Raw genomic sequence first — 23,646 nt, forward strand, 5'->3', positions numbered from 1 at the left:
GGAAACAAAAGCAAAAATGAACAAATGGGACTACATCAAACTAAAAAGCTTCTGTACAGTAAAGGACACCATCAGCAGAACAAAAAGGCATCCTACAATATGGAAGAATATATTTGTAAATGACATATCCAACAAGGGGTTAACATCCAAAATATATAAAGAACTCAGGTCTCAATACCCAAAAAGCAAATTACCCGATGAAAAAATGGGAAGAGGATCTGAACAGACACTTCTCCAAAGAAGAAATTCAGATGGCCAACAGGCACATTAAAAGATGCTTCACATCGCTAGTTATCAGGAAAATGCAAATTAAAACCGCAATGAGGTATCACCTCACACCAGTTAGGATGGCCACCATCCAAAAGACAAGGAACAACAAATGCTGGTGAAGATGTGGAGAAAGGGGAACCCTCCTACACTGTTGGTGGGAATGTAACTTAGTTCAGCCATTATAGAAAGCAATATGGAGGGTTCCTCAAAAAACTAAAAATAGAAATAACATTTGATCCAGTAATTGCACTCTTAGGAATTTACCTGCAGAAAACAAGATTACAGATTCAAAAGACATATGCAGCTCTATGTTTATCGCAGCACTGTTTACCGAATAGCCAAGATATGGAAGCATCCTAAGTGTTCATCAGTAGATGAATGGATAAAGAAGAGGTGGTACATATACACAGTGGAATATTATTCAGCCATAAAATAATGAAATCTTGCTGTTGGCAACAACACGTATGGACCTCAGGGGTATTATGCTACGTGAAATGAATCAAGACAGGAAGATAAATACAGTACGTGTAATCTCTCTTAAATGTGAAATCTAAGAAACAAAAAAACAAAACCAAGTTATAGAAACAGAGAATATACTGGTGTTTGCAGGATATGGGGGTTGGAGGAATGCGAGAACTAGGTAAAGTGTTTTTTTGAATAAAAATTCAGGAAAAAAAAATATAGGCCAGTTTTTTTTCCAGTCTGCGAAGAGACTGTTTAGTACCTGATGAAGCGTTAAGGACCATAGTACATCTTTAACCATTAAAAGTATCTTCAGTGTTTGAAGTATTCACAGTGTGAGAGCTACATGGAAACTGAGAGCAGTTGAGGGAATAGCATCATCATATCTCCAGTCTCAGAGTTTGTCTAGGACACATGCTTATTGATTGTAACAGCCAATAGTATGATTTGGGGGAATTGCAGGCACCATTTTTTAGCATTCATTCTCACTTACCTATTCATATTCTCCCACTTTGCTACAAGTGGGAGTTGTAGAAGTTACTTGTAGACATTAGGTGAAAATCTGATAGGATTCCAGAGTGTGTTGTATTTTCTATTTATTGTGTTCATGGGGAAACACGGGTTTTACTCTTAAGGTTCAATATATTACAATCAACCAAAAAAGTCTTATTTAGCCTAGTTTACAACTTGTAACTGCTTACATTTTCTTATCTGGAGGTTTTGTTTTTGACCTTATGATGACATAAACATTCCTTTATTTCCCAGTGACTTTTCATTTTTGTCTGGTTTTTTCCAGAGCTAAGAGTCAAGATAAACTTTTAAACACATTGCTCCTGAAGTCATTTATGGGGATTTCCTTTTTTAGCTCTAAATTAAGTTTATATGTTTGTTTCAATCATACTTAAGTCCCTGCTTTGTGCATAGAATTCCCTTTTCCCTTTTATCAGAGTTATGTTCCTTATCCCCGTTTCTGAGTGCGATGAGAATTGTCATTTAGGGTTTTTTTTCCTATTCGCTTTCCCTTGCACCACAGCTTTTCTCTTTCCACTTCTCTTATTTGCATAGTGTTTTCGTGCTACACAAAACGAAACTGGTTTTAGTATTTATTATCCCTAGTCATTTGAACTGTTAAATGCATGCATTGTAATTGAGAATGTTACTAAGTAGAAGACCTCTTGTAATTAATTGTATGGGAAATACATGTTTTATTGCATTGCAGTGGAGTTAGGTTGTACAGTGTATCACAGATCCCTTTTGGATCTCCAAATTCTCATTTAGCAATATTCTTTCAAAACACACCTTGCTATAATACGGTTTCACTTGGATCCCTGGCAATGTAAACCTTGAGGAAGGGTTATAGCCAGTCTCTAGTGTCTAACAGTTAATGTTTAAAATCTTAATACAGTGAGCTGTCACCATGTTTAATAAATTACAGTATTGCATTAGCATAAATTCCTTTGGGTGCCAAGTTATCTTTTGCACAGATGCTTGCTATTATTTATAGCTTTGTATCTAACCTTTGTGGGTTGACTTGCTTTTATTTTTCTATTCACTTGTCAGCATGCAGTAACATAATTCTTTAACTGGCATATGTACAAAAATAGTTTTCAAGAAGAGAATTGTGAAAGTACTGGAAAAGATCACTCAAACTTTAGGAGCTTGAGGAGTGTAGTAAAGTAAAGTTCCCATAATTTAAGACATTGCTTTGTCTTTATTTGAATGTACAAATTAGATGGAGGCAGCAACCTAATCTTTTCCTTTGAAGCTTTGAGCTGCTAAGTAAGACTTAGGGTGTGTGTGTGTGTGTGTGTGTGTGTGTTTGTAATTATGTGTCTTGTGGTGGGGAGAGATTCATTATTGACTTGATATTTATCCTAGAGTAAGTTGTTAATAATTTAGTTAAAGTCTAAAGGTCTTCCCTTGGATTAAACTTTTTTGTTTGAATGGGTCACAAATCAGATTGATTCTATCAAATATTCTCATTTGATTTATGGATGTTAAGATCTTATCAACTAATTTTTAGAAGGCATAGACTATCATTAAAGCCTTTTAAACATGTAATATTGTGATATTTTCTTGATTTGCTAATGATCTAACTTTGTAATTTAGTAATTTTATTTTAGTAAATGAAACAAGTCTTACAAAAATCATTGGTAGGTGAATTACCTCCAACTTAATAGGTAAAGCATGTTAGAAAATGATTTTGAATATTTGTGAAACATGAACTTATTAAAATTTACTAGACATAAGCTCCTATGCTTTGGCTATTTTCCTGTACGACGAGTTTCTGACATTATTTTAGTAAAAAAGAGAACTTAAAATCTTATTTGTAAGTGTAAATTATGTGAATTAAAAAAAATAAGACTGTATTAGCCAGGTCTTTCTAAAACAGAATCCTAATATAACAATAATTCCTTAGATTTTTGCAAAAGAAAATAAACTTTTCTTTTTCAGTCTTTGATACCTCAAGAATTTAGATTGAATTGGAAGGAAGATAATGTTTTTTTCTTATATAAGCTGCAGATTTTTAAATTGGGGTTTTTACCTTAAGTATCTAGGTATTAAAGTGATATTTTACTAGTTTTCTGAGAACTTCAGCACCAGCAACAAACATTTTTTATGCTGCCCTTCCCAGCATTTTATGATGAAAAATTCACATAGAAAATTGAAAGATTTGTACTTTGAGCACTCATATACCCACACTTAGATTCTACAGGCAGCATCTTCTATGTTTGCTTTATTCTGTTCTTACCTATCACTCCATTCATCATTCATTTTGTCTTCTTAAAAAATGTATTTCAGAGTAAGTTGAAGACATTATGATACTTTAACCTTATATACTTCATGCATATTATTAACTAGAGTGAGGATTATTTTTGTTTTTAGGTAAAATTTGTGTACAGTCAGATGCACAGATCTTTAATGTACTGTCATGAGTTTTGATGCATGGATCCAGCTGTGTAGCTTAACTCCCTGCAGATGTAAGAACATTACCTTCACCTCTAAAAGATTCATGCCCAGTTAGTACTCCATCACTGTTCTGATTTTTTCACCATAGATTTTTTTTTCTGTTCTAAAACTTTTTCACGTAAGTAAATACTCTTCACGTGATATATCATGTTATACTCTTCATGTAATTCTCTTCCATGTAAAAATACTCTTTTGTGAGCCTTTTTTTCACTCAGCATGATATTTTTGAGATTCATCAATGTTGCATTTTCTAGTAGTTTATTCCATTTTATCACTCTTGGTTTATTTTCAAGGTTCAAATTTTTTTTTGGCAGAAAGTATTTGCCCATTCCTGAATTGTTAAAGCACTCTATACAAAACGTTAAGGTGGTATTGATTATATTATATATTGTAGATACTCTGTCTCCAGTACTCCTTAAGCAGCATATTCTCAGAGCATGATGTATTAAATATGTTCTGTAAATACTTTTGAGTAGTCTATGCTTAGAAGTCTTTCTTACAACATTTGTTACAGAAATCCCAAACTTACGGTATAGTGATAATGTGAAGTTAGTGCTTGAAGAAACACAGCAATTTTCAATTATGGTTATTCATTTTTCCCCTGTAGGGAATCTTTGTGGTGAGCAAATGTGAGACTTTCAAATGACTACAAGGTTGAAAGAAAACATAATGTTCTTTATTATATGGAGATGAGAGGAATAAGAACCAGCTAAACAATAAGGTTATTGCTAATTTGATTAAGAGTTTTGACCTTTTATTTCTTTGGATACATTATTTTGTTTTTCATTATCTTCTTAGGACATTGATAAGCACATTTAAAGCCCTATTTATTTTTACTTTATAAAATCACTGTGTATGTTCTGTTATTTTTTAAGATAGCATATTTGGGAGAGGCATGGGGTTACTGCCTCTCTTAAAACAGGACAAGTAAAATATTGGGAGTCATGCAGGATATGAGAAGTGGTGAAGCTTTTGAGTTTTTGACCTATTCCCCTAGCGTGAACTCATTATCCCCCTCTAGGTTTGTACCCCATTTAGGTTTGTAAATCCAGATAGGCAGATGGAGTTAAAATGGAAAAGTTATTTGTAAATAGGACAAGGGTGGTTCAAGAGTTTGCTTTGTGCAGTTTTATAGTACAAAGTTTTCGTCTAAAACTTTGATTGCTGATTTAATCTCAATATTCATAGTAATTTTATTAAGTAAACTTGAAGTGAACTCCTGTTTTTTAAAATGACTATACGTAATAGAGCTGTGAAACAATGGGAGAACTTTCACAGAACAAATGGGCAGTGTGCTGTGTCACTAAAGAATGCACTGCCTTGGTCACCCTGTCCATTTTTAGGCCAGTCTGACTGACGGCAAAATTCAGAAGTGTTTGCCACACAGGTGCAGTGTTCTGCAGCTGTTAGAAATATTTGCTCCTCACCACCAGCATATTCACAGATAATTATGTTCTGTTTAAACGATTAATGCTGGAAGATGGGATTTGAGAAAGTGAATGTCTGTTTACCAAAATGGACAAGTAAGAGAGATAACTGGTTGTTTAGGCAGCTGAATTTAACTACCTAGATGACTTGAAGTTTCCAAAGACTAAAACCTAGCCATAAGGTCTTGAGTTTTAGAATTAGAAAGAGACCTTCAAAAGTGCTTGTCTGCAGAGTTGCTGCCTTCCAGATTGAACTTTCCGAGGACAGGGCTTATATATTTTCATTTTTTAAATCTCTTGCAACTAGCATAATGCCTCACACATAGTAGGCACTTGATACATGTTTGTGAATATCTTATGTTGGAAGATGAAGCCAAAATGCTGTTTAGATGTGCTATGGCACTGAATCAGAAAATTATTATTTTTTTAACTGATGCCTTACGGTAAGTTTTATAGCAGTTTTAGGAGCAAAGTTTCATGGCAGCAGAAGGAAGGAGAGTGATTAATGCTGCCTGTTGTGGTTATGGCATACTTATTTTGATAAATCATGGAAAAGTATTTTCTGTGACTACAGTTAGAGAACTTGGTTTTGAGGAGTTTCCTCATCTGGGAGACAACAGTGTATTCCCCAACAGCAGTGTCTTACCCTCCTTATACCCAGTTTGGGCATTTTTCATGCATTACATCTTTGAGGTATTTTAAGTTTAATGATTCCAAATCTGAAAGTTCTAGAGAGTAATGCTTTCCTTAAACCAAATAGAATGGTTTCTTTTCTGTAGTTGTTTTTTTTTTTTTTTTTGTAATGAAAAGAATGTCGGCTTTGGAGTTGGACATAGGTTTGAATCCCGCCTTTTTGAATTCCAGTTTTTTAAACTGTGTTTACCTCAAGTAAGCAACCTACTTTCCTCTTGTAACAGTTTCCCTCTCCATAAAAATGGAGGTAATACTTGCTCTAACGTAGTGGTGTAAGGATAAATTCTGCTACCACCTGAGTACATGGCATCAGTATTCCTGGACCATACCAAGAGCTCAATAAATATGATTTCCTTTTTATTCCGAATAAGAGGTTGCAGAGTAATCAGGATTATGAACCCCTCTGGCATTGGTGAAGCTATTATTCTAGGAAGTTGCAGTATGCCTTCAAGCTTCTATTTGTTCAGTACACATTTGAGAGCCAGTGTCTGCCAGTCATCAGGATAAGCAGAGATTTTTCAGTCTTGTTGGGGGAGGAAAAGAACAACAAATAGTTAAATTATGAGTAGTAAACATATAAACATACTGAAAATAAATACATAGGGGTTTGATCAGAGGAAAGTCACGATGTGTGCAGTGGTTAGGCATCCTCCGTGACTAGCAGAGCTGCAAACTGGACCTTGAAAACAGAAGGGAGGAGCTGGAAAAACCTTCAGGCTTGAAGACGACGAGAAAGATCAAAGACTCCGAGCCTTGCTGGCAGAATTTTTTCCCCAGCTTTATTGAGATATAATTGACGTATAGCATTATGTAAGTTTAAGGTGTACAGTGCCATGTTGATTTGATACATGAATGTCTTGCAAAATGCTTACCACCATAGCACTAGCTAACATCTCTATTCTGTCACATAATTACCATTTCTTTTTTGTGGTGAGAACATTTAAGGTCTACTTTCTCAGCAATTTGCAAGTATATATTACAGTATTATTAGTTATAATCACTTTACTGTACATTATATCCCCAAAAGTTGTCAATTTTATAACTGGAAGTTTGTACCCTTTGACCAAAATCTCCCAATTTCCTCTACTGCCTAGTCCCTGGTAACCAGCACTGTACTCTCTGTTTCTCTTAAGTTTGGCTTTTTTAGATTCCATAGATAAATGACATGCATTATTTGTCTTTTACTTACTTAATACAATGCCCTTAAAGTCTATGCTGTTACAAATGGCAGGATTTCCTTCTTTCTCATGGCTGAATAAATAATATTCCATTGTATGTGTGTGTGTGTGTGTGTGTGTGTGTATGGGGTGTATGTGTATGTATGTATTCCACATCTTTACCCATTCATCCATTGATAGACAGTAAGGTTGTTTCCATATCTTGGCTGTTGTGAATAATGCTGCAATGAATGTGGGATTGGAGATACTTCTTCACGATACGGTTTCGTTTCCTTTAGATACACATTCCAAGAAGTGTTATTTATGGGAAGCACTATTCCATTGTGTGTATATGCCACATCCTCTTTATCCACTCATCTATCATCAGACCCTGAGGTTACTTCCATATCTTGGCTATTGTAAATTATGCCCTGATAAACATAGGAGAGTTATATCTTTGCAAATTAGTGACTTTGTTCTCTTTGGGTACATTCCCAGGATTGGAATTACTGGGTTATACAGTATTTCTGTTTTTAGTTTTTTTAGAAACCATACTGTTTCCCATAATAGCTCTACCAGTTTACATTCCTACCAACAGTGTAGCAGGGTTCTCTTAGCTCTACATTCTTGCCAATATTTTTTGTTTTTGTTTTTGATACTAGCTGTTCTAACTGGTATGAGGTGATAACTCATTGTGGTTTTAATTTTCATTTCCTGATGGTTAATAACATTGAGTACCTTTTCATGTGTCTGTTAGTCATCTGTATTTCTTTAGAAAAATGTCTATTCAGGTTCTCTGTCCAGTTTTTAATTGGGTTATTCGTTTTTTTGGTGTTGAGTTGTATGAATTCTTAGTGTATTTTAGATATTAGCCCCTTATTGGATCTATCATTTGCAAACATCTTTTTCCATACAGTAGGTTGCCTTTTTGTCTTGGTGGTGGTATCCTTTGCTGTGCAGAAGCCTTTTAGTTTGTTTTAGTCCTGCTTGTTTATTTTTGCTTTTATTTGCAACTCCAAAGGACTTGGAAATGCTTTAGCTGCTTTGTATTTTAAACCGAGTATCTCCGTTGTCTCTTCTAACCCCTCTAGAATATATGCTCCTTGAAAGGCAAGGATTTTCATTTTATTCATTGCCACATTTCTGGTGCCTAGCACAAAGTACTAAATAAATATTTTTTAAATGAGTGAACTTTATCTTCCTTTCTGAGTTGTAAAGGAACTTTGGTCACCACAGACTTTTCTTCCCTTTACTGCTATGGAATGACCAAAATGGAGCCTTTTTGAGCAGAACATCAAATTATTTGGTAAACATTAAAGCATATACTTTGTGAATATATTTATAGGTTTATGTATTCATTTCTTTCCTTTTTCTATGGGAATTCATAATGATTGATAAATTTATCTCAGCCTAGAGAATAAAAAATGTTTACACTTGACAGAAGGACCAGTAAAACTAGTAACATTTTTGGAACTGATGTGAGAAAGAGAAAGAAGTTTGGAGGAGAGTCAACAATGTGTCTTAAAAGTAAGTAGGAATAGATCACAAGATTAGAATTAGTTCCTTGAAGCAAAATATAATAGGAATTACTGGGTGATTTTTAAGGGGTCTAGTAGTGTAATGAAATATTTTTAGGAATTTGATTTTTACCATCATTAGGATAGTTTGAAAGGGAAGAGAAGTAAAAATAGTAAGGACATTTACAAAGAAAAGTTTGGTATCTAAGGTTTGAAATAACCTGAACAAAAACATTGAGGGAGAAATGGCCCAAACCCAGGAGAATATTAGAAAAAGCAGCAATGTGAAGCTGTTGTGAGTAGGATATAAAGGAGGGCATACCAGGTCAAAAGTAGCTTCAAGGTAGGGGATGGAAAAGTAGTTTGACATAATAACAGTGTTATCATTGCTTTAGGATAAGATATGAGAAAGAACTACAATTTACACTTCATCCGGCCCTAGACAAGAGGCTAATAAGTGGCAATTTTTTGCTGTGGGATGGCCTTTGAAATACAGTTTCTTCTGTACAGTTGCCTAATTGGCAAGGGAGGAAGTAGTATTTTTACTAGGGATAACAGTCTGTTGTTTTCCATTGAAGATTGCAGGTAATTTGGTGAGATAAAAGATACTAATGTGGTTTTAGACATACTAAAATGATTTAGGGGAAGAAAAGTTAGATATATACAGATGCATCTTGCAGAAATTTGAGGGCTTTTGGTTTGTTACAATTGGCTGTTTTTAGATGGATTTCCTCCCTAAAACAAACTCAAGGGTACATTTTACTTCAATTATTGATAATTTAATAAATCTGTTAATTTAGTAGATGATGGTTATGGTTCTAGGTGGTTTCACTGTAAGCATCTTGGCCACAACAATTTACTATGTGGCTAATTGGCAGTAAGGCATCTTTGCCATAAGAAATAAAAAGAATAACTGGTAGACAGTTTAGTTTGATAGTTTGCTTTCATGAGACTGGTTGACTGGTTTCATCTCACCATTGACGCTGTGTTCTTTTGTGTGTTACATAAATCTCAGCCCTCAGAATTCTCCACATAGTGGCTCTGATTATTGAAACCACATTTCCATAGAACTTCAGATTGTCTATCAACAGACACGTGACAATATGCCAGGAACAAACAACAGTGTAGAAGGCTTTTACAACACAACACAAAACTCAGTTACAAATAAGCATCTTAGTATTTGGGAACTGGTAGCTCTCTTAATGAAGAAATTTTAGCAAAAAAAGAAAAAGCACAATGCCAAATGGGGAGACAAATCAACAAGTAAAAAAACAAACAAACAAGTATAATACTATAAACAAAAGACTTTGAAAACAGGTACTTAGGTATAATCCACAAAATAAAATCAGTTCTTTGCATGGTATTGCCGTAAATCTACAGTATACATTTTGAATGTATTGAAGAATTTTACAATAAACTTTTTAAATTTTGTTACTCATTTTTCATGTGTGATTATATCCTTTTTAATGAATGACCATTTGTATTTTTTGTAATTTTATCTTTTACTGCAGAATTGCCTTATGTGGCAAAAAATGTTTACAGTGAAAATGCTTATGGTGAAAATACTGGAGATGGACAGTTGTCATAGGAAATTGGGGAAGAACGTTTTTAACATAAGATGTGTAGGATGGAAAGCATATATCGTTGGCATTTTAGATTTGTTACACTCTTGGGTATCTTAGCCCATTAGACAAGAGGCAGAAATCTAGAAAGATACAAAGGGCAGAGAAATGTTTTTCAACATAATTATTGTTCTGCTCTTTGACTTTCTTTGTAATCCTATACCTATCCTTCCCTAGTTACTCAGAACATACACTTCTCCAGTTTCCTGCAGAATTTAATACTTACATTACAATGTTAAAACACACTGGAATAAAGAAGACTGGATTTAGTCTAGATAGCACAGCCAGCACTTTTCAAGCACTAACTCTATAGCCAACACTATGCTTGGCTCTGGGCACACAAATGTGAATGACGCGTAATCTGTGTAATTAAGAAACTCACAGTAGAGCAGTCTAGTGGGAGAATATCCATAATCTCCAGTAAAACTTTCATAGATACTTGAAGAGCTAGTTTTCCATTTAATAATCCTGACAAGAAATAAGTATATTTGAGTGGATATAGTCAAAATAATGCTATCATGACTTTTCTTCTTAAACATCAAACCTGTTTTTTAGAATTGTATCTTTTAATCTTTTTTATAATTATAAAGAGCAAATAAAATACCTATTTTTAGTATTTTTGACCAATTTATTTTAGTTAGATTGACAATATGTTTTTTGGTAGTGTATTGAACTAGATATATAGCTTTATTTTAAGTTGTTCAAATTTACATTAATAAAAATTAATGTTATTAAAAGTTATCTTTTAGTCCAGGTGTGTTCTGATTCTTAGCATTTTATTTAATCTTTAAGATATATTATTTCTTCTTCCTATTCCCCTATGGAACACTTTAGAACTTTTTTTCATAAATTTTTCTTTTCCAGCCTTAAAACCCTGTTGCTCTATAGAAAAATGTCTAAAAATCCATTAGCAAAATCCCTTTAAATGAGAACAGGATTTTTTTTCCTTGGTTTTTTATTGTACCTTGTTAAACTGGTCTCACACATGAACTTTCTTAGAATCAGGCAGTTCCTGGTTCCTATGAAACTTCCTGTTTTCTCAAATAAAAATAGAAAAGCACCTCAGAAAGGAAACCTGGTCAGTGTGAACTACTTTGTAGGCTTAGTTAGTCTTAGTTGTGACCTGGATTATAAAGATCCAGGTATCTGCAAGCTTTGAACATTTTGCATGCATTTTTAAAATAGGTGATAAAGAGGAGATTCTAAATAATAGCAATGGAAGATAGTACATATTCAGCCATTAACTTGTTTGTATCTTTTTTTCAGGGTGGTGGGTATAGGGAGGTTGTATGGAAAGTGGTAAATCCTTTCCTTATAATATTTATCAGAAATATAGAGTCATTGAATACTGAGACTTGATTCTTAGCTACTTTGATCTGTGTATTTGTTTGTTGCCGCTTTTCCAGATGGTAGGGATTAGGCGGTGGTTTTTTTTTTTTAATCATTAGAAGTCAAAACTCTTAAGTGAATTTTTCAGTTTTTAAAGTATCTTGTAGATTTCCTCAAGTATTAACTGCTTTTAGTCTATATTTTGAAAAGAAGCCAAGTTAATGTGGAAAGAAATGATACTGTCAACAGTAGCAATAGTAGGTAATATGTTAAGTATTTTATATGGTTTATCTCATTTAATCCTCACAACTGTATGAGGTGTAGGTATCACTGTTACATTATCCTTTCTTTATAGAAGAGGAAGAAACTAAGGGTAGCTAAGTAGATGTTAGTTAAAGGTCTTTGTTAGTAGGTCATGGATCTGGTACTTGAATCCAGCCACTCTGACACCAGAGCCCCTGCTTTCTATTATTTCAGAGAAGACCACATACTCAAACAGATTGGTAAGTATAGTAAATCAGAAAAATTGCTTTCTCAGTTTTTATTATCATCAGTTTTTTTACATTTTATTTGCACATTTACATTCAATTTTAGCAAAGTACATGCCTTTCAGAGGGCCTTTTAGTGGGATTCTAATTCTCATTCTGAAATGGTGCTAATTGTTCTCTTTTTTCTTTCCTTGATAGTAAAAAACCCTTTTGATGAAACATTTGGAAAAATACAAGTAAGTAAAAGATTATAATACTGGTATTTTGTCTCATGTTTTATATGATAAAACTATTTGGGTGACTGTCAACTAAAAAGGTTCTTTTAGGCTGAAGCAATTAATTTTCTTATTTTAAGTATTAACTGTATATCATTAAGTTTGGCATATATTTTTATCCTAAGAGCTGAACAGTTTATACTTTAAGGAAAAAAGCCAACTTCCAAGTAAAATGACAGTGGCGTATGATCTGGGGATCTGGTCTACCCTTAAAAGTATGCCTGTTTTTTTAAGTTGTTAAAATCTAGCAGTTTTTGTCCTCCTTGCCCTCATCTTGTCTCTCTTTGGATCTTTTGCCTATTGGTATGCCTATTCAACCATCAGGAAGGCAAAGAATTTAGAAAGAAACATCCCTTAGGCTACTATTTATGATTCCTTTTCTTTTTAAAGGATGTGTAATACAAATTTTAAACTAAATTTTACTTACATGAAAATTTTCACTTCATTATGGGCACTTCAGAGATGAAGATATATATGAGCTATCTTATAATACATAATTAGTTAATTTTTTAATTGTAGGAAGTAACAGTAATACAGACCTGTATAGAAAATGTTATTGTTGTACTGAAGGATGAGTAATGTGTAATTAGATACATAGAATATTGCTTTGGATTGTTAGTGTGGGACTTGGTAATGATTATTTTTAGTAGTATTCTATTGGGGTGATACTTGCTTAAAAAAAGTTGACTATCAGTTTTGTTATTAAGCATAACTCTGCTACTAGCATCATAATTTAAATTTCTAAAATATACTCACTGAACATTGGAAATGCAAGACTTTATTTTCATCTGTATAATTTTCCCCATGGGGGAAACTGGATTTCTGAACCTCTAAATAATAGTTAAATTGTAATGAAGATAATGGCAGTTCACTTATATTAAGTGTTTATTCTGTGCCAGGCACAATGCTGTGTTTAATCCATTATTATCACTTTATCAGAGACTTGATACAAACAGTTGAAAATATCCTTGAGGAGAAAATGGGCTGAGGATAGAAAAGAAATATTTTAAGGTGGCAATATATGAAAAAATTTGGTAGAATAACCCTGCAGTTTGATTTTTCTCCCAAAAATGAGAACTTTGCTTCAGAGAATGATATGTATTACTAAAGAAATCTGGACCTTACCAAAACAGACAAAATTAGAAGTAGATATTTTAAATTATAAATTTTTAAAATTCAGTGAACGGTTACTTGAAAGCTTACTTTAAATATGGATTTATTTGTAGATCTTTAACTTGTTTTCAGGGTGGTTAGGGAGCCAGTGGTTAGAAACATTTTAAGGTGAATGTTAGGAGACAATCTGAAAAGCAGTCAGACTGGAAGACTGTAATGCAACTAAAAGCCAGTATAAGTTTCTATAAGAAAAGAGCTTTAAAATTGATTTACATGCTTAGATTTATTTCTATTTTAGCATACTGGTACTAAAGATAATTGAACCAAAGCCTTTGTATTTCTTGCTTAAAATTGATTCATTCACATTAGTAACATTCCATAAAAGCAATTTAGATCATAATTCAGTTGATCGTTTGGATGGCACTTGAGACCCTTGTAATATGTAGATGGTCATTTTGAATAAGTTGCTACTGGAAGAGTAATTCTTGAGGAAAATTGCAGTTGAGTTTATGGGGTACTTAAATTGTATGAGAGTTTAACAGTGTATTTGTTATCCAGTAGGAGATAGAGTTATATCTGATTAGCTGTGTTCCTCTGTTCATCTTGTTCAGTGTTAATATCTGTGATTAAATGATGTAGTTTATTCCCAGGCTTCTTGATGTTCATTAAAGATTTAATCAGAGGATAGGTATCAAATTTTTGGATTTAGTTTTATTTTTGAAGGGGGAGTGGGGATGGGCATGATCAGGACATGTAAAACAAAAAGGGAAGCAGTCCCTTTTTCAGATAAGGGAAGAACAAACCCTAAAACTCTTAGCTACTTTAATCCCAAAGCTTAATTAGATTACGGTGGTTTTATGTGAAGTCCATAAGCTGTACTACTGTCATTGAGGCTCCTTCCTGTCCTATATGATATTGACCATACTTACTCAAAATGATCTTGTGTAATGTTATCACAATTGCACAGTTTTTAGAATTCCAGGTTTCAGTCCCTCAGTTACTTTTTGATGTTTGATTGTGGTTTGGCTATTTAAGTTTATGTGAAGTTGAGGACTGACTTCATTAAGAATCTGGTTGAGATTAGAGTTGGGTTGGGGACCAAAAGGGTTGGAAGACAAGTAGTCAGCTGAAGAAATGTCTCTTCAGCCATCTCACATAAAAACCAAGGACACTGGTGGTAGGATTGTGGGTGAGTTTTCTTCTTCCTAGTGTCACTGATTAAAGCTGCATTAACAAAAGCACGTCATCTGTTGTGGCAAGTTTGTCTCTTCTGTTCCTGAACACATAGCATGAAAATAAATGGATGAGGTTGCATGTCATTGGGTATAGTTACATAGCTTTTTTTTTATATCCTATCTGAATGTGCTCCTGATCACACTCATCCAGTAATTCTGTTTTGTTAGACACTTCAGGAAGAAAGGAAATAAAAAAGACAGCCTCCTTATAAATAATGAATTTATTTCAAATAATGTGATAAGCTATTATTACCTTGTTTCCTCACTTACCCTCCCCTGTTGCTTATATTGGTCCCTCTTAATTCTGATAGCTCTTAAATTGGGGTCTCATTGCCTTACACTACTTGGCAAGGTGCTTTGACACTGCAGTAGTGTCCACTCTGGTTTTCTTTCATGTAGTTAGAGTAATGCACATGTCCTCCCAGTTTTCAGAATGAAGTAAAACTCTTTGTCTTGGTCTTTAGCTCTTGATTCCAAACTACTTTTCCAGTAGTTTGCTGAATCAAAGTAGGCTACTTGTTCTATAAGAAACATAACCAGTGCTTTTTATGCCTTTTCTCATGCTGTTCTTCTTCCTGGAATGCTGATCGATTCTATTCTTCCTATGAAGTCTGATTTAAATATTCTCTCTTCCATAAATGGATCTTCCCTTCCCTCCCCCTTCTATATTTACATTATATTTTGTTTGCAACTGTAATAGAACACTTAATATGTTTTTTTGCCCTTGAGAATAGGAACAGTCTTGTTCACTGGGTTTTGCTTTGTTGAGAATAGTTCTTGACTCCTAGTAAATAATCATGAAATGTATGTTTCACTTTAATGGTACATAAATTTATATAGGGCCACTTTGGGAGCTTAGGAGAGGTTGAGGGTCAGAGTGTCAGTGTTCATTCCTTTATTATGTGGTTGAGTCAGATTGAAACAAAACATGAAGGGCAGTCTTGAAGAAAACAGTCTCATAAGAACAGTACACATGAACATGCATTGTAGAGAGGGGAATTGGGAGCATTACTTTGCTGCTTTGTACTACTTTGTGTAAGACCTTTTTTAGCACTAACTTGAGTTCTAATTTCCTGATCATCCTCAAGAAAGTATAATGTTTAGAGTGATAATTTACATTCTTAGATTAGCGTGTCTTTAAAATATAGTAACAGTTGATTAAATGTGAATTTATCTTTCAGATTGTGTAGCTTCAATGATTTTAAGTTCATTTGTTTTTCCTTTTGAATGGTGATTTGATGCATATTTTTTCTTATAATTGAATATTTTATTTCTTTTAATTTTAGGAAAGTGAAAAAAATCTAATGATGAACACTTTATACAAGCTTCATGATCGACTAGCACAACTTGCAGGTAATTGTTTTAACACTCATTGTCTCTAAAAATGTTTTGAAAATAATTTGCATATGTAGCATGCTGTATCAGTAGAAAGTTTTTCCCAAGTCCAAAATTTTTTTGTGTTTGTGGAATGTTTTCCCTTTAGAAGTCTTTATTACCTATGTGGAGTGGGTTTTTATTTTTATAGATATATTTAAGTATGGCCTTATGCCTGCCTACTGTATGTATTTATATGAAATATGTCTATATTCTCTTATGTAATTTTTAAGTCAACCAAATTTCTTCATTGTATTAATATAACAAAAAATTCTGAAAGGTTAAATACCAACTGAATTGGATAAGCAATGAATTAACTAAAATCCTAGATGAATTAACTAAAATCCTAGATTAAATATAAAACTGCAGACTTTTCTTTGGTAATTTTATCGGTGTCATTTCATAGTATAAGGTAAATAAATATATTCTAGAACATTTTTCTCCTGATTCATTGTATTTTTCTCATATTCTGCTCTGATATGTCTTTGAGAGCTCTCAGGTATCAACATACCTTCAATTAGAGTACTATTGCTGAATTGTACCAAGTTTAGCTTCTCTAAGCTAAAGTAGCAATTTATCTGCTTATTACCTTTTTTAGTTATTCTTACTTCTCATAATCTGGAAGAAGAGATGTTGGATTTTCTTCTTATAAACACTTACAAGAAAAGAAAAATGTAGTATCCCAAACTTTTGTGTATAGCAGATCCTTTTGTAGAAACCAGATAGATCCTTGATGAAAGCCTAGTGGGTAAATGTGGAACTTCTGTGGTTGAATGGTGGAGGCATTAGGATCCTGACAGTTCCCTGTCCTCTCACCAATCTTTGCTTTTTCACTTTGTGTCGTTAATTCTGGTCAGTTCTTTGGGCTCACAAGTCTGTGTATATCACTGAAAGCCTTCTTTGCACTGTCATTCATACACTGCAAGCTAAAGACATTCCTTTGGTACACTGTAGCACCCTGGAATCAGGCTGAGTGTATGTGGTAGCTGGAAATTCCTGATGTAGCTGCCACAGGCTTCTGCAGCTGTCTCTCTAGTATGGTGTTATGAAGTATGCTAGCTCAGCACAGTCTAGGGTGCTTTTAAAGATATAGAGATTCCTCCTCTAAAGCAAGGGTCAGCAATATTTTTTCTGTGACGGGACCAGAGAGTCAATTTTTTAGGTTTTGCGGGCTAGACTGTCTGTCGCAGCTTCTCAGTTCTGCCATTATAGCATGAAAGCAGCCATAGATAATTCATAAATGACTGAGTGTGGCTGTGTTCCAATAAAACGTCATATATAAAAACCAGTAGTAGGCCTGATTGACTCTGTGAGCTATAGTTTGCTGACCTCTGCTGTATATCTATGAGATCTGAATCTCTTAGGATGCATTGTAAAGTGTTAAGTTTGAAGACTTGTTCATGTAATAGGCATTGCTTCCTTTTTTTTACAACTACTACTATTAAAATTTGGCTATTTGAATATAACTGATAAATAGAGATGTGGTTACTTTTATGGTAGAAAAATTTGCTAAGCATTTTAACTGTTGTACTTTAATGTTAAAAGTTTTTTTAAAAACTACTTCAAAGAAATAAGGCAGGAAAAACTTAAAATTGAAGTTTGGCATATAGATAATTGATATTTAATAACCACAAATGGCCTGGAAAAAAACACTTTGGATTATTTTTTATAAATAGCTAACAAAGGAAAAAGTAGTTTTCCTAATTTTTGTATGTAGTACATCCCTTTGAAGAAACCAGATCATAGCTTGATGCTTTCATCTAATTTCCTAGTTGATCTGTGTTACAATAATTTTTAGGGCATGTACACCCCTTGCTAAAAATAGGTTTAGTTATGTTCCAGAAATGCACATTTTAATTCAAATTTATTTGAACCCTTGAATTACCACTTTGGTAGTAGATATATATAAGTTAGCACAATGAATTTTCCCCCTGAGAAGTAACACATCTTTGGAAGACCTTCTTTTTGCCAAGATCCATGAATGGGTATCAGTGTAACATAGTTTCTACTCTGACTAACAATTTAGTTGGGAATATAAGACGAAGATGTGTTTCTATCTAGAGTGAAATGCATTTTAAGGTTGTGGTTTATATAAAGATAACTTCATTTATGTTAATTGCTGGGTTTTTTTCTAGAAAATAGAAATGATAATTGTTCATTTTCTTTACTGATTATAATATAACTTATAATTGTGTAATTTATAAAATTGATTAATAATATTTGTTTTCTTCTGTTTAACATAGTACTGATTTAAAATTAATAATATGCTAATCTTTCCAGGAGATCATGAATGTGGCAGTTCTAGACAGAGAACACTTTCTGTCCAAGAGGCAGCAGCGTATTTAAAAGTAAGCAGTGAAATTAGAATTTTAATAGCTATATTCTTAAAACATATGTAAATCATTACAACTTATATCGAAAGTACCATGCATTTGATTACTTTAATTATACTGTTAAAAGCTTGGGCCTGCTGTTTGGTGTGATGTGAGCAAATAGAGAAAGCAGATTTTCTTTTGTTTTAGTTATGTTTTAGAATACTGTCTATGAGAAAATGCACATTAATTTGGAAAGGGTATAAACATCACTGGTAACAGAAATTGAGATAGGTAAGTAACATGTAAAACAAGAGGCGTCTAACTGCTGTCATGTATTTCAGAACTTCTGCCCCAGATTACTTTAATCTTAGGATATAGGAAAACTTACAGATGAATTTTCTAAATCAGTCTTAAGTAATCTTTAGGAAATCTTACATGAAAGAAAAAGTATTAGAAGGTTAAGAGGGACAAGTGTCATTTGGATTCCTAAAAAGAGGAAAGTAGACTTAGAAAACCATACTGGGAGTTTGATGTCAGTCCAGTTTCATAAAGATGATTCCATAAAAATGTGAGTGTTTGCAAATGGAAATGCTGAAAACTAGAAGCTGGCAAGGGTTCACTGGATGCAAGTCATGTCATACAAACTTTATTTCCCTCCTTTTTTATTGTGGTAAGAAACATATGATATGAGATCTACACTACTAACAGATTTTTAAGTATACAGTACAGTGTTGTTAACTGTATCCATATGTTGTACAGCAGATCTCAAGAACTTTTCTGTCTTACATGACTGAATCTCTATAGGCATTGCATAACAACTCCCCTTCTTCCCCTCCCAGGCTCTGGTCACCATCAGTCTTCTGCTTCTATGAGTCTGACTATATAGTAGATAGCTCATATGAATGGAATCATGGAGTATTTTTCCTTCTGTGACTGGCTAAAATCATTTAGTGTAATGTCCTCAAGATTCATCCATGTTGTAATAACATATGATAGGATTTCCTTCTTTTTTAAGGCCTAATAATATTCCATTGTGTATATACTACGTTTTATTTATCCATTGATCTGTTGATGGACATTTAGGTTGTTTCCACTTCTTGACTATTGTGAGTAATACTGCAGTGAACATGGGCATGATCTATCCCTTAGATCCTGTTTTAAACTCTTTTGGATAAATACCCAGAAATGGGATTTCTAGATCATGTAACAGTTCTATTTTTGATTTTTTTTAGGAACCTCCATATTGGTTTCCATAGCAGCTGCATCATTTTACATTCCCACTAACAATGTACAAGGATTCCTTTTTCTCCACATCCTCGAAAACTTGTTTTTTTGTTTTGTTTTTTTACTAATGGTTATCCTAATTGGTATAAGGTGACGTTCTCACTGCGGTTTTGATTTGCATTTATTTCTCTGATGATTAGTGATGTCAAGCATCTTTTCATATACATATTAGACCTTTGTATGTCATCTTTAGAGAAATGTTCGTTCTTTGCCCATTTTTAATCAGGTTATTTGATTTTTCTTAGTATTGAGTTGTGGGAGTTCCTTATTTATTTTGGATATTAACGCAAATCAAGTATATAGTTTGCAAATATTTTTTCCCATTCTGTAGGTTGCTTTTCCATTCTGTTGATTTTCTTTTGTATGCACAGTTGTGGAAGTGTTCCCTCCTCTTTGGGTTTTTGGAAGAATTTAAAAAGGATTAAAGAATTGTCAATTTTTATTTAAGTGTTTGGTAGAATTCTCAGGTGAAGTTACTGAGTCCTGGACCTTTCTTTGTTGGTAGATTTTTGATTACTGATTCATTCTCTTTACTAGTTATAGGTGTGTTCAGATTTTCTTCTTTGTGATTCAGTATTGGTAGATTATATGTTTCTAGGAACTTACCCTTTTTTCTGTAGGTTATCCAATTTCTTGGCAAATAATTTGTTCATAGTAATCAATTATGGTACTTTGTATTTCTGTGACATAAATTGTAATATCTCCTCTTTCGTTTCTCATTTGTGTCTCCTCTCTTAACTAAGGGCTTATCAGTTTTGCTGACTTAAAAAAAAAACTGTTTCATCGAACTTTTTCTAATTCTCTATTTCATTTATTTCTGCTCTAATCTTTATCATTCCCTCCTGCTGAGTTCGGGCTTAGTTTTTTCTATTTCTTTGAGGTGTGAAGTTGGGTTTTTTGAGATGATTGTTTTTTTTTAAATTGCTTACCACATGAATTTTCCTCTTAAGTTCTGCTTTTGCTATATATCTCATAAGAAGCTGTTGGGCTTCTTGAATCTAAATATGTATTTCTTTCTCCAGATCTGGGGAGTTTTCAGTCTTTATTTCTTCAAATAAGCTTTCTGCCCATTTCTTTTCCTTCTGGGACTTCTATAATGAATATTTTGGTCTGATCGATGATGTCTCACAAGTCTCTCAAGCTTTCTTTGCTTTCCTTCACTGTTTTTTGTTTTTTTCTTCTTTTTATTAAGATATCATTGATATGCAATCTTATGAAGGTTTTTACAACATCCACCCATCTTATCAAGTCCTTTGCACGCCTCATTGCAGTCAAGTCATTCAGCAGCATAAGATGCTAGAGTCACTACTTGTCTTCTCCATGCTATACTGCCTTTCCTGTGAGCCACCTACATTATATGTACTAATCATAGTGCCCCTTAATCCCTTTCACCATCCCTCCGTACCCCCTTCCCTTTGGTAACTGCCTGTCCCTTCTTGGAGTCTGTGAGTCTGCTGCTGTTTTGTTCCTTCAATTTTACTTTGCTGTAATACTCCCAAATAAGTGAAATCATTTAGTACTTGTCATTCTCCACCTGGCTTATTTCACTGAACATAATACCCTCTAGCTCCATCCATGTTGTTGCAAATGATAGGATTTGTTTTCTTCTTATGGCTGAATAATACTCCGTTGTGTATATGTCCCACATCTTTATCCATACTGATGGACACTTAGGTTGCTTCCGTATCTTGGCTATTGTAAATAGTACTGCAGTAAACATAGGGGTACATAATATCTTTTTGAATCTGGGCTTTTCTCATTGGGTAAATTCTAGGAGTGGAATTCCTAGGTCAAATTTCTATTTTTAGTTTTTTGAGGAGCCTCCATATTGCTTTCCACAATGGTTGAACTAATTTACATTTCCACCAACAGTGTAGGAGGGTACCCCTTTCTCCATATCCTCTCCAGCATTTGCTGTTGCTTGTCCTTTGGATGTTGGCTATCCTAACTGGTATGAGGTGATATCTCATGGTGGTTTTAATTTGCATTTCCCTGATAATGAGCCATGTGGAGCATCTTTTCATGTGCCTGTTGGCTATCTGAATTTCTTCTTTGGAGAAGTGTCTATTCAGATCCTCCACCCATTTTTTAATTAGGTTTTTTGTTTTTTGGGTGTTGAGGCATGTGAGCTCTTTATGTATTTTGGATGTTAACCCCTTATCTGATAAGTCATTTACACATACATTCTACCATACTGTAGGATGCCTTTTTGTTCTTTTGACAGTGACCTTTGCTGTGCAGAAGTTTTTAGTTTGATGTAATCCCATTTGTTCACTTTTGCTTCTGTTTCCCTTGCCCAAGCAGATGTGTTCAGGAAAAAGTTGCTCAAGTTTATATTCAAGAGATTTTTGCCTATGTTTTCTTCTATTACTTTTATGGTTTCATTGACTTATGTTCAGGTCTTTGATCCATTTCGAGTTTACTTTTATGTATGGAATTAGAGACTAGTACACTTTCATTCTCTTACATGTAGCTGTCAAGTTTTGCCAAAACCAGTTGTTGAAAAGGCTATCTTTTCCCCATTGTATATGCAGGGCTCCTTTATCATATATTGATTGGCCACATATGTGTGGGTTTATGTTTGAGTTCTCTATTCTGTTCCATCAATCTATGGGTCTATTCTTAGGCCAGTACCAAATTATTTTGATGACTGTAGCTTTATAGTAGAGCTTGAAGTTGGGGAGCAAAATCCCCCATTTTATTCTTCCTTTTCAGGATTGCTTTGGCTATTCGGGGTCTTTTGTGGTTCCATATGAATTTTAGAACTATTTGTTCTAGTTTGTTGAAGAATGTTGTCAGTATTTTGATGGGATTGCATTGAATCTGTAGATTGCTTTAGGCAGGATGGCCATTTTGACAATATTAATTCTTCCTGCCCTTGAGCATGGGATGTATTTCCATTTATTGGTGTCTTCTTTAATTTCTTCTTTGAGTGTTCTGTAGTTTTCAGGGTCTTTCACCTACCTGGCTAGGTTTATTCCTAGGTATTTTATTCTTTTAGATGCAATTATAATTAAAATTGTTTTCTTGATTTCTCTTTCTGTTAGTTCATTGTTAGTATATAGGAATGCAACAGATTTCTGGGTATTAATTTTGTATCTTGCAACTTTGCTGAATTCAGTTATTAGTTCTAGTAGTTTTAGAGTGGATTCTTTAGGGTTTTTTATGTACAATATCATGTCATCTGCAAATAGTGACAGTTTAACTTCTTCCTTACCAATCTGGATGCCTTATATTTCTTTGTGTTGTCTGATTGCTGTGGCTAGGACCTCCAGTACTAGGTTGAATAAAAGTGGGGAGAGTGTGCATCCTTGTCTTGTTCCTGATCTTAGAGGAAAAGCTTTCAGCTTTTTGCTGTTAAGTATGATGTTAGTTGTGGGTTTGTCCTATATGGCCTGTGTTATGTTGAGGTATTTGCCCTGTACCCATTTTGTTAAGAGTTTTTTCATGAATGGATGTTGAATTTTGTCAAATGCTTTTTCAGCATCTGTGGAGATTATCATGTGATTTTTTGTCCTCCTTTTGTTGATGTGTATGATGTTGATGGATTTTTGAATATTGTTCCATCCTTGCGTCTCTGGAATAAATCCTACTTGATCATGATGGATGATCTTTTTGATATATTTTTGAATTTGGTTAGCTAATATTTTGTTGAGTATTTTTACATCTATGTTCATCAGCAATATTGGTCTGTAATTTTCTTTTTTTGTTGTGTCTTTGCCTGGTTGTGGTGGTAGAGTGATGCTGGCCTTAGAATGAGTTTCGAAGTATATCCTCCTCATCTACTTTTTGTAAAATTTTAAGGAGAATGAGTATTGGGTCTTCTCTAAATGTTTGATTCAGCAGTGAAGCCATCTGGTCCAGAGGCTTAGGTAGATTTTTGATTACCAATTCAATTTCCTTGCTGGTAATTGGTCTGTACAGATTTTCTGTTTCTTCCTGGGTCAGCCTTCAAAGGTTATATTTTTCTAGAAAGTTGTCCATTTCTTCTAGATTATCCAGTTTGTTAGGATATAATTTTTCATAGTATTCTCTAATAATTCTTTGTATTTCTGTGGTGGTTCCTTTTTCCTTTCTCATTTCTGATTCTATTTATGTGTGTACACTCTTTTTCT

At 33.8% G+C, this 23,646-nt stretch overlaps 1 protein-coding gene across 3 annotated transcripts in view; it reads left to right on the top strand.

The window, feature by feature from the left end:
• The window catches only part of LEMD3 (LEM domain containing 3), a 76,620-nt gene that overhangs the window by 16,163 nt on the left and 36,811 nt on the right, over window positions 1-23,646 (top strand). For all 3 annotated transcript variants that reach the window (XM_017661719.3, XM_073215571.1, XM_017661718.3), the window contains exons 2-4: window positions 12,134-12,171; window positions 15,845-15,911; window positions 18,213-18,280. In XM_017661719.3, coding sequence (XP_017517208.2) covers window positions 12,134-12,171; window positions 15,845-15,911; window positions 18,213-18,280 — 173 coding nt within the window. The remainder of the gene's footprint in view (window positions 1-12,133; window positions 12,172-15,844; window positions 15,912-18,212; window positions 18,281-23,646) is intronic.

Source organism: Manis javanica, chromosome 10 (genome assembly GCF_040802235.1).
Source record: "Manis javanica isolate MJ-LG chromosome 10, MJ_LKY, whole genome shotgun sequence".
NCBI lineage: Eukaryota > Metazoa > Chordata > Mammalia > Pholidota > Manidae > Manis > Manis javanica.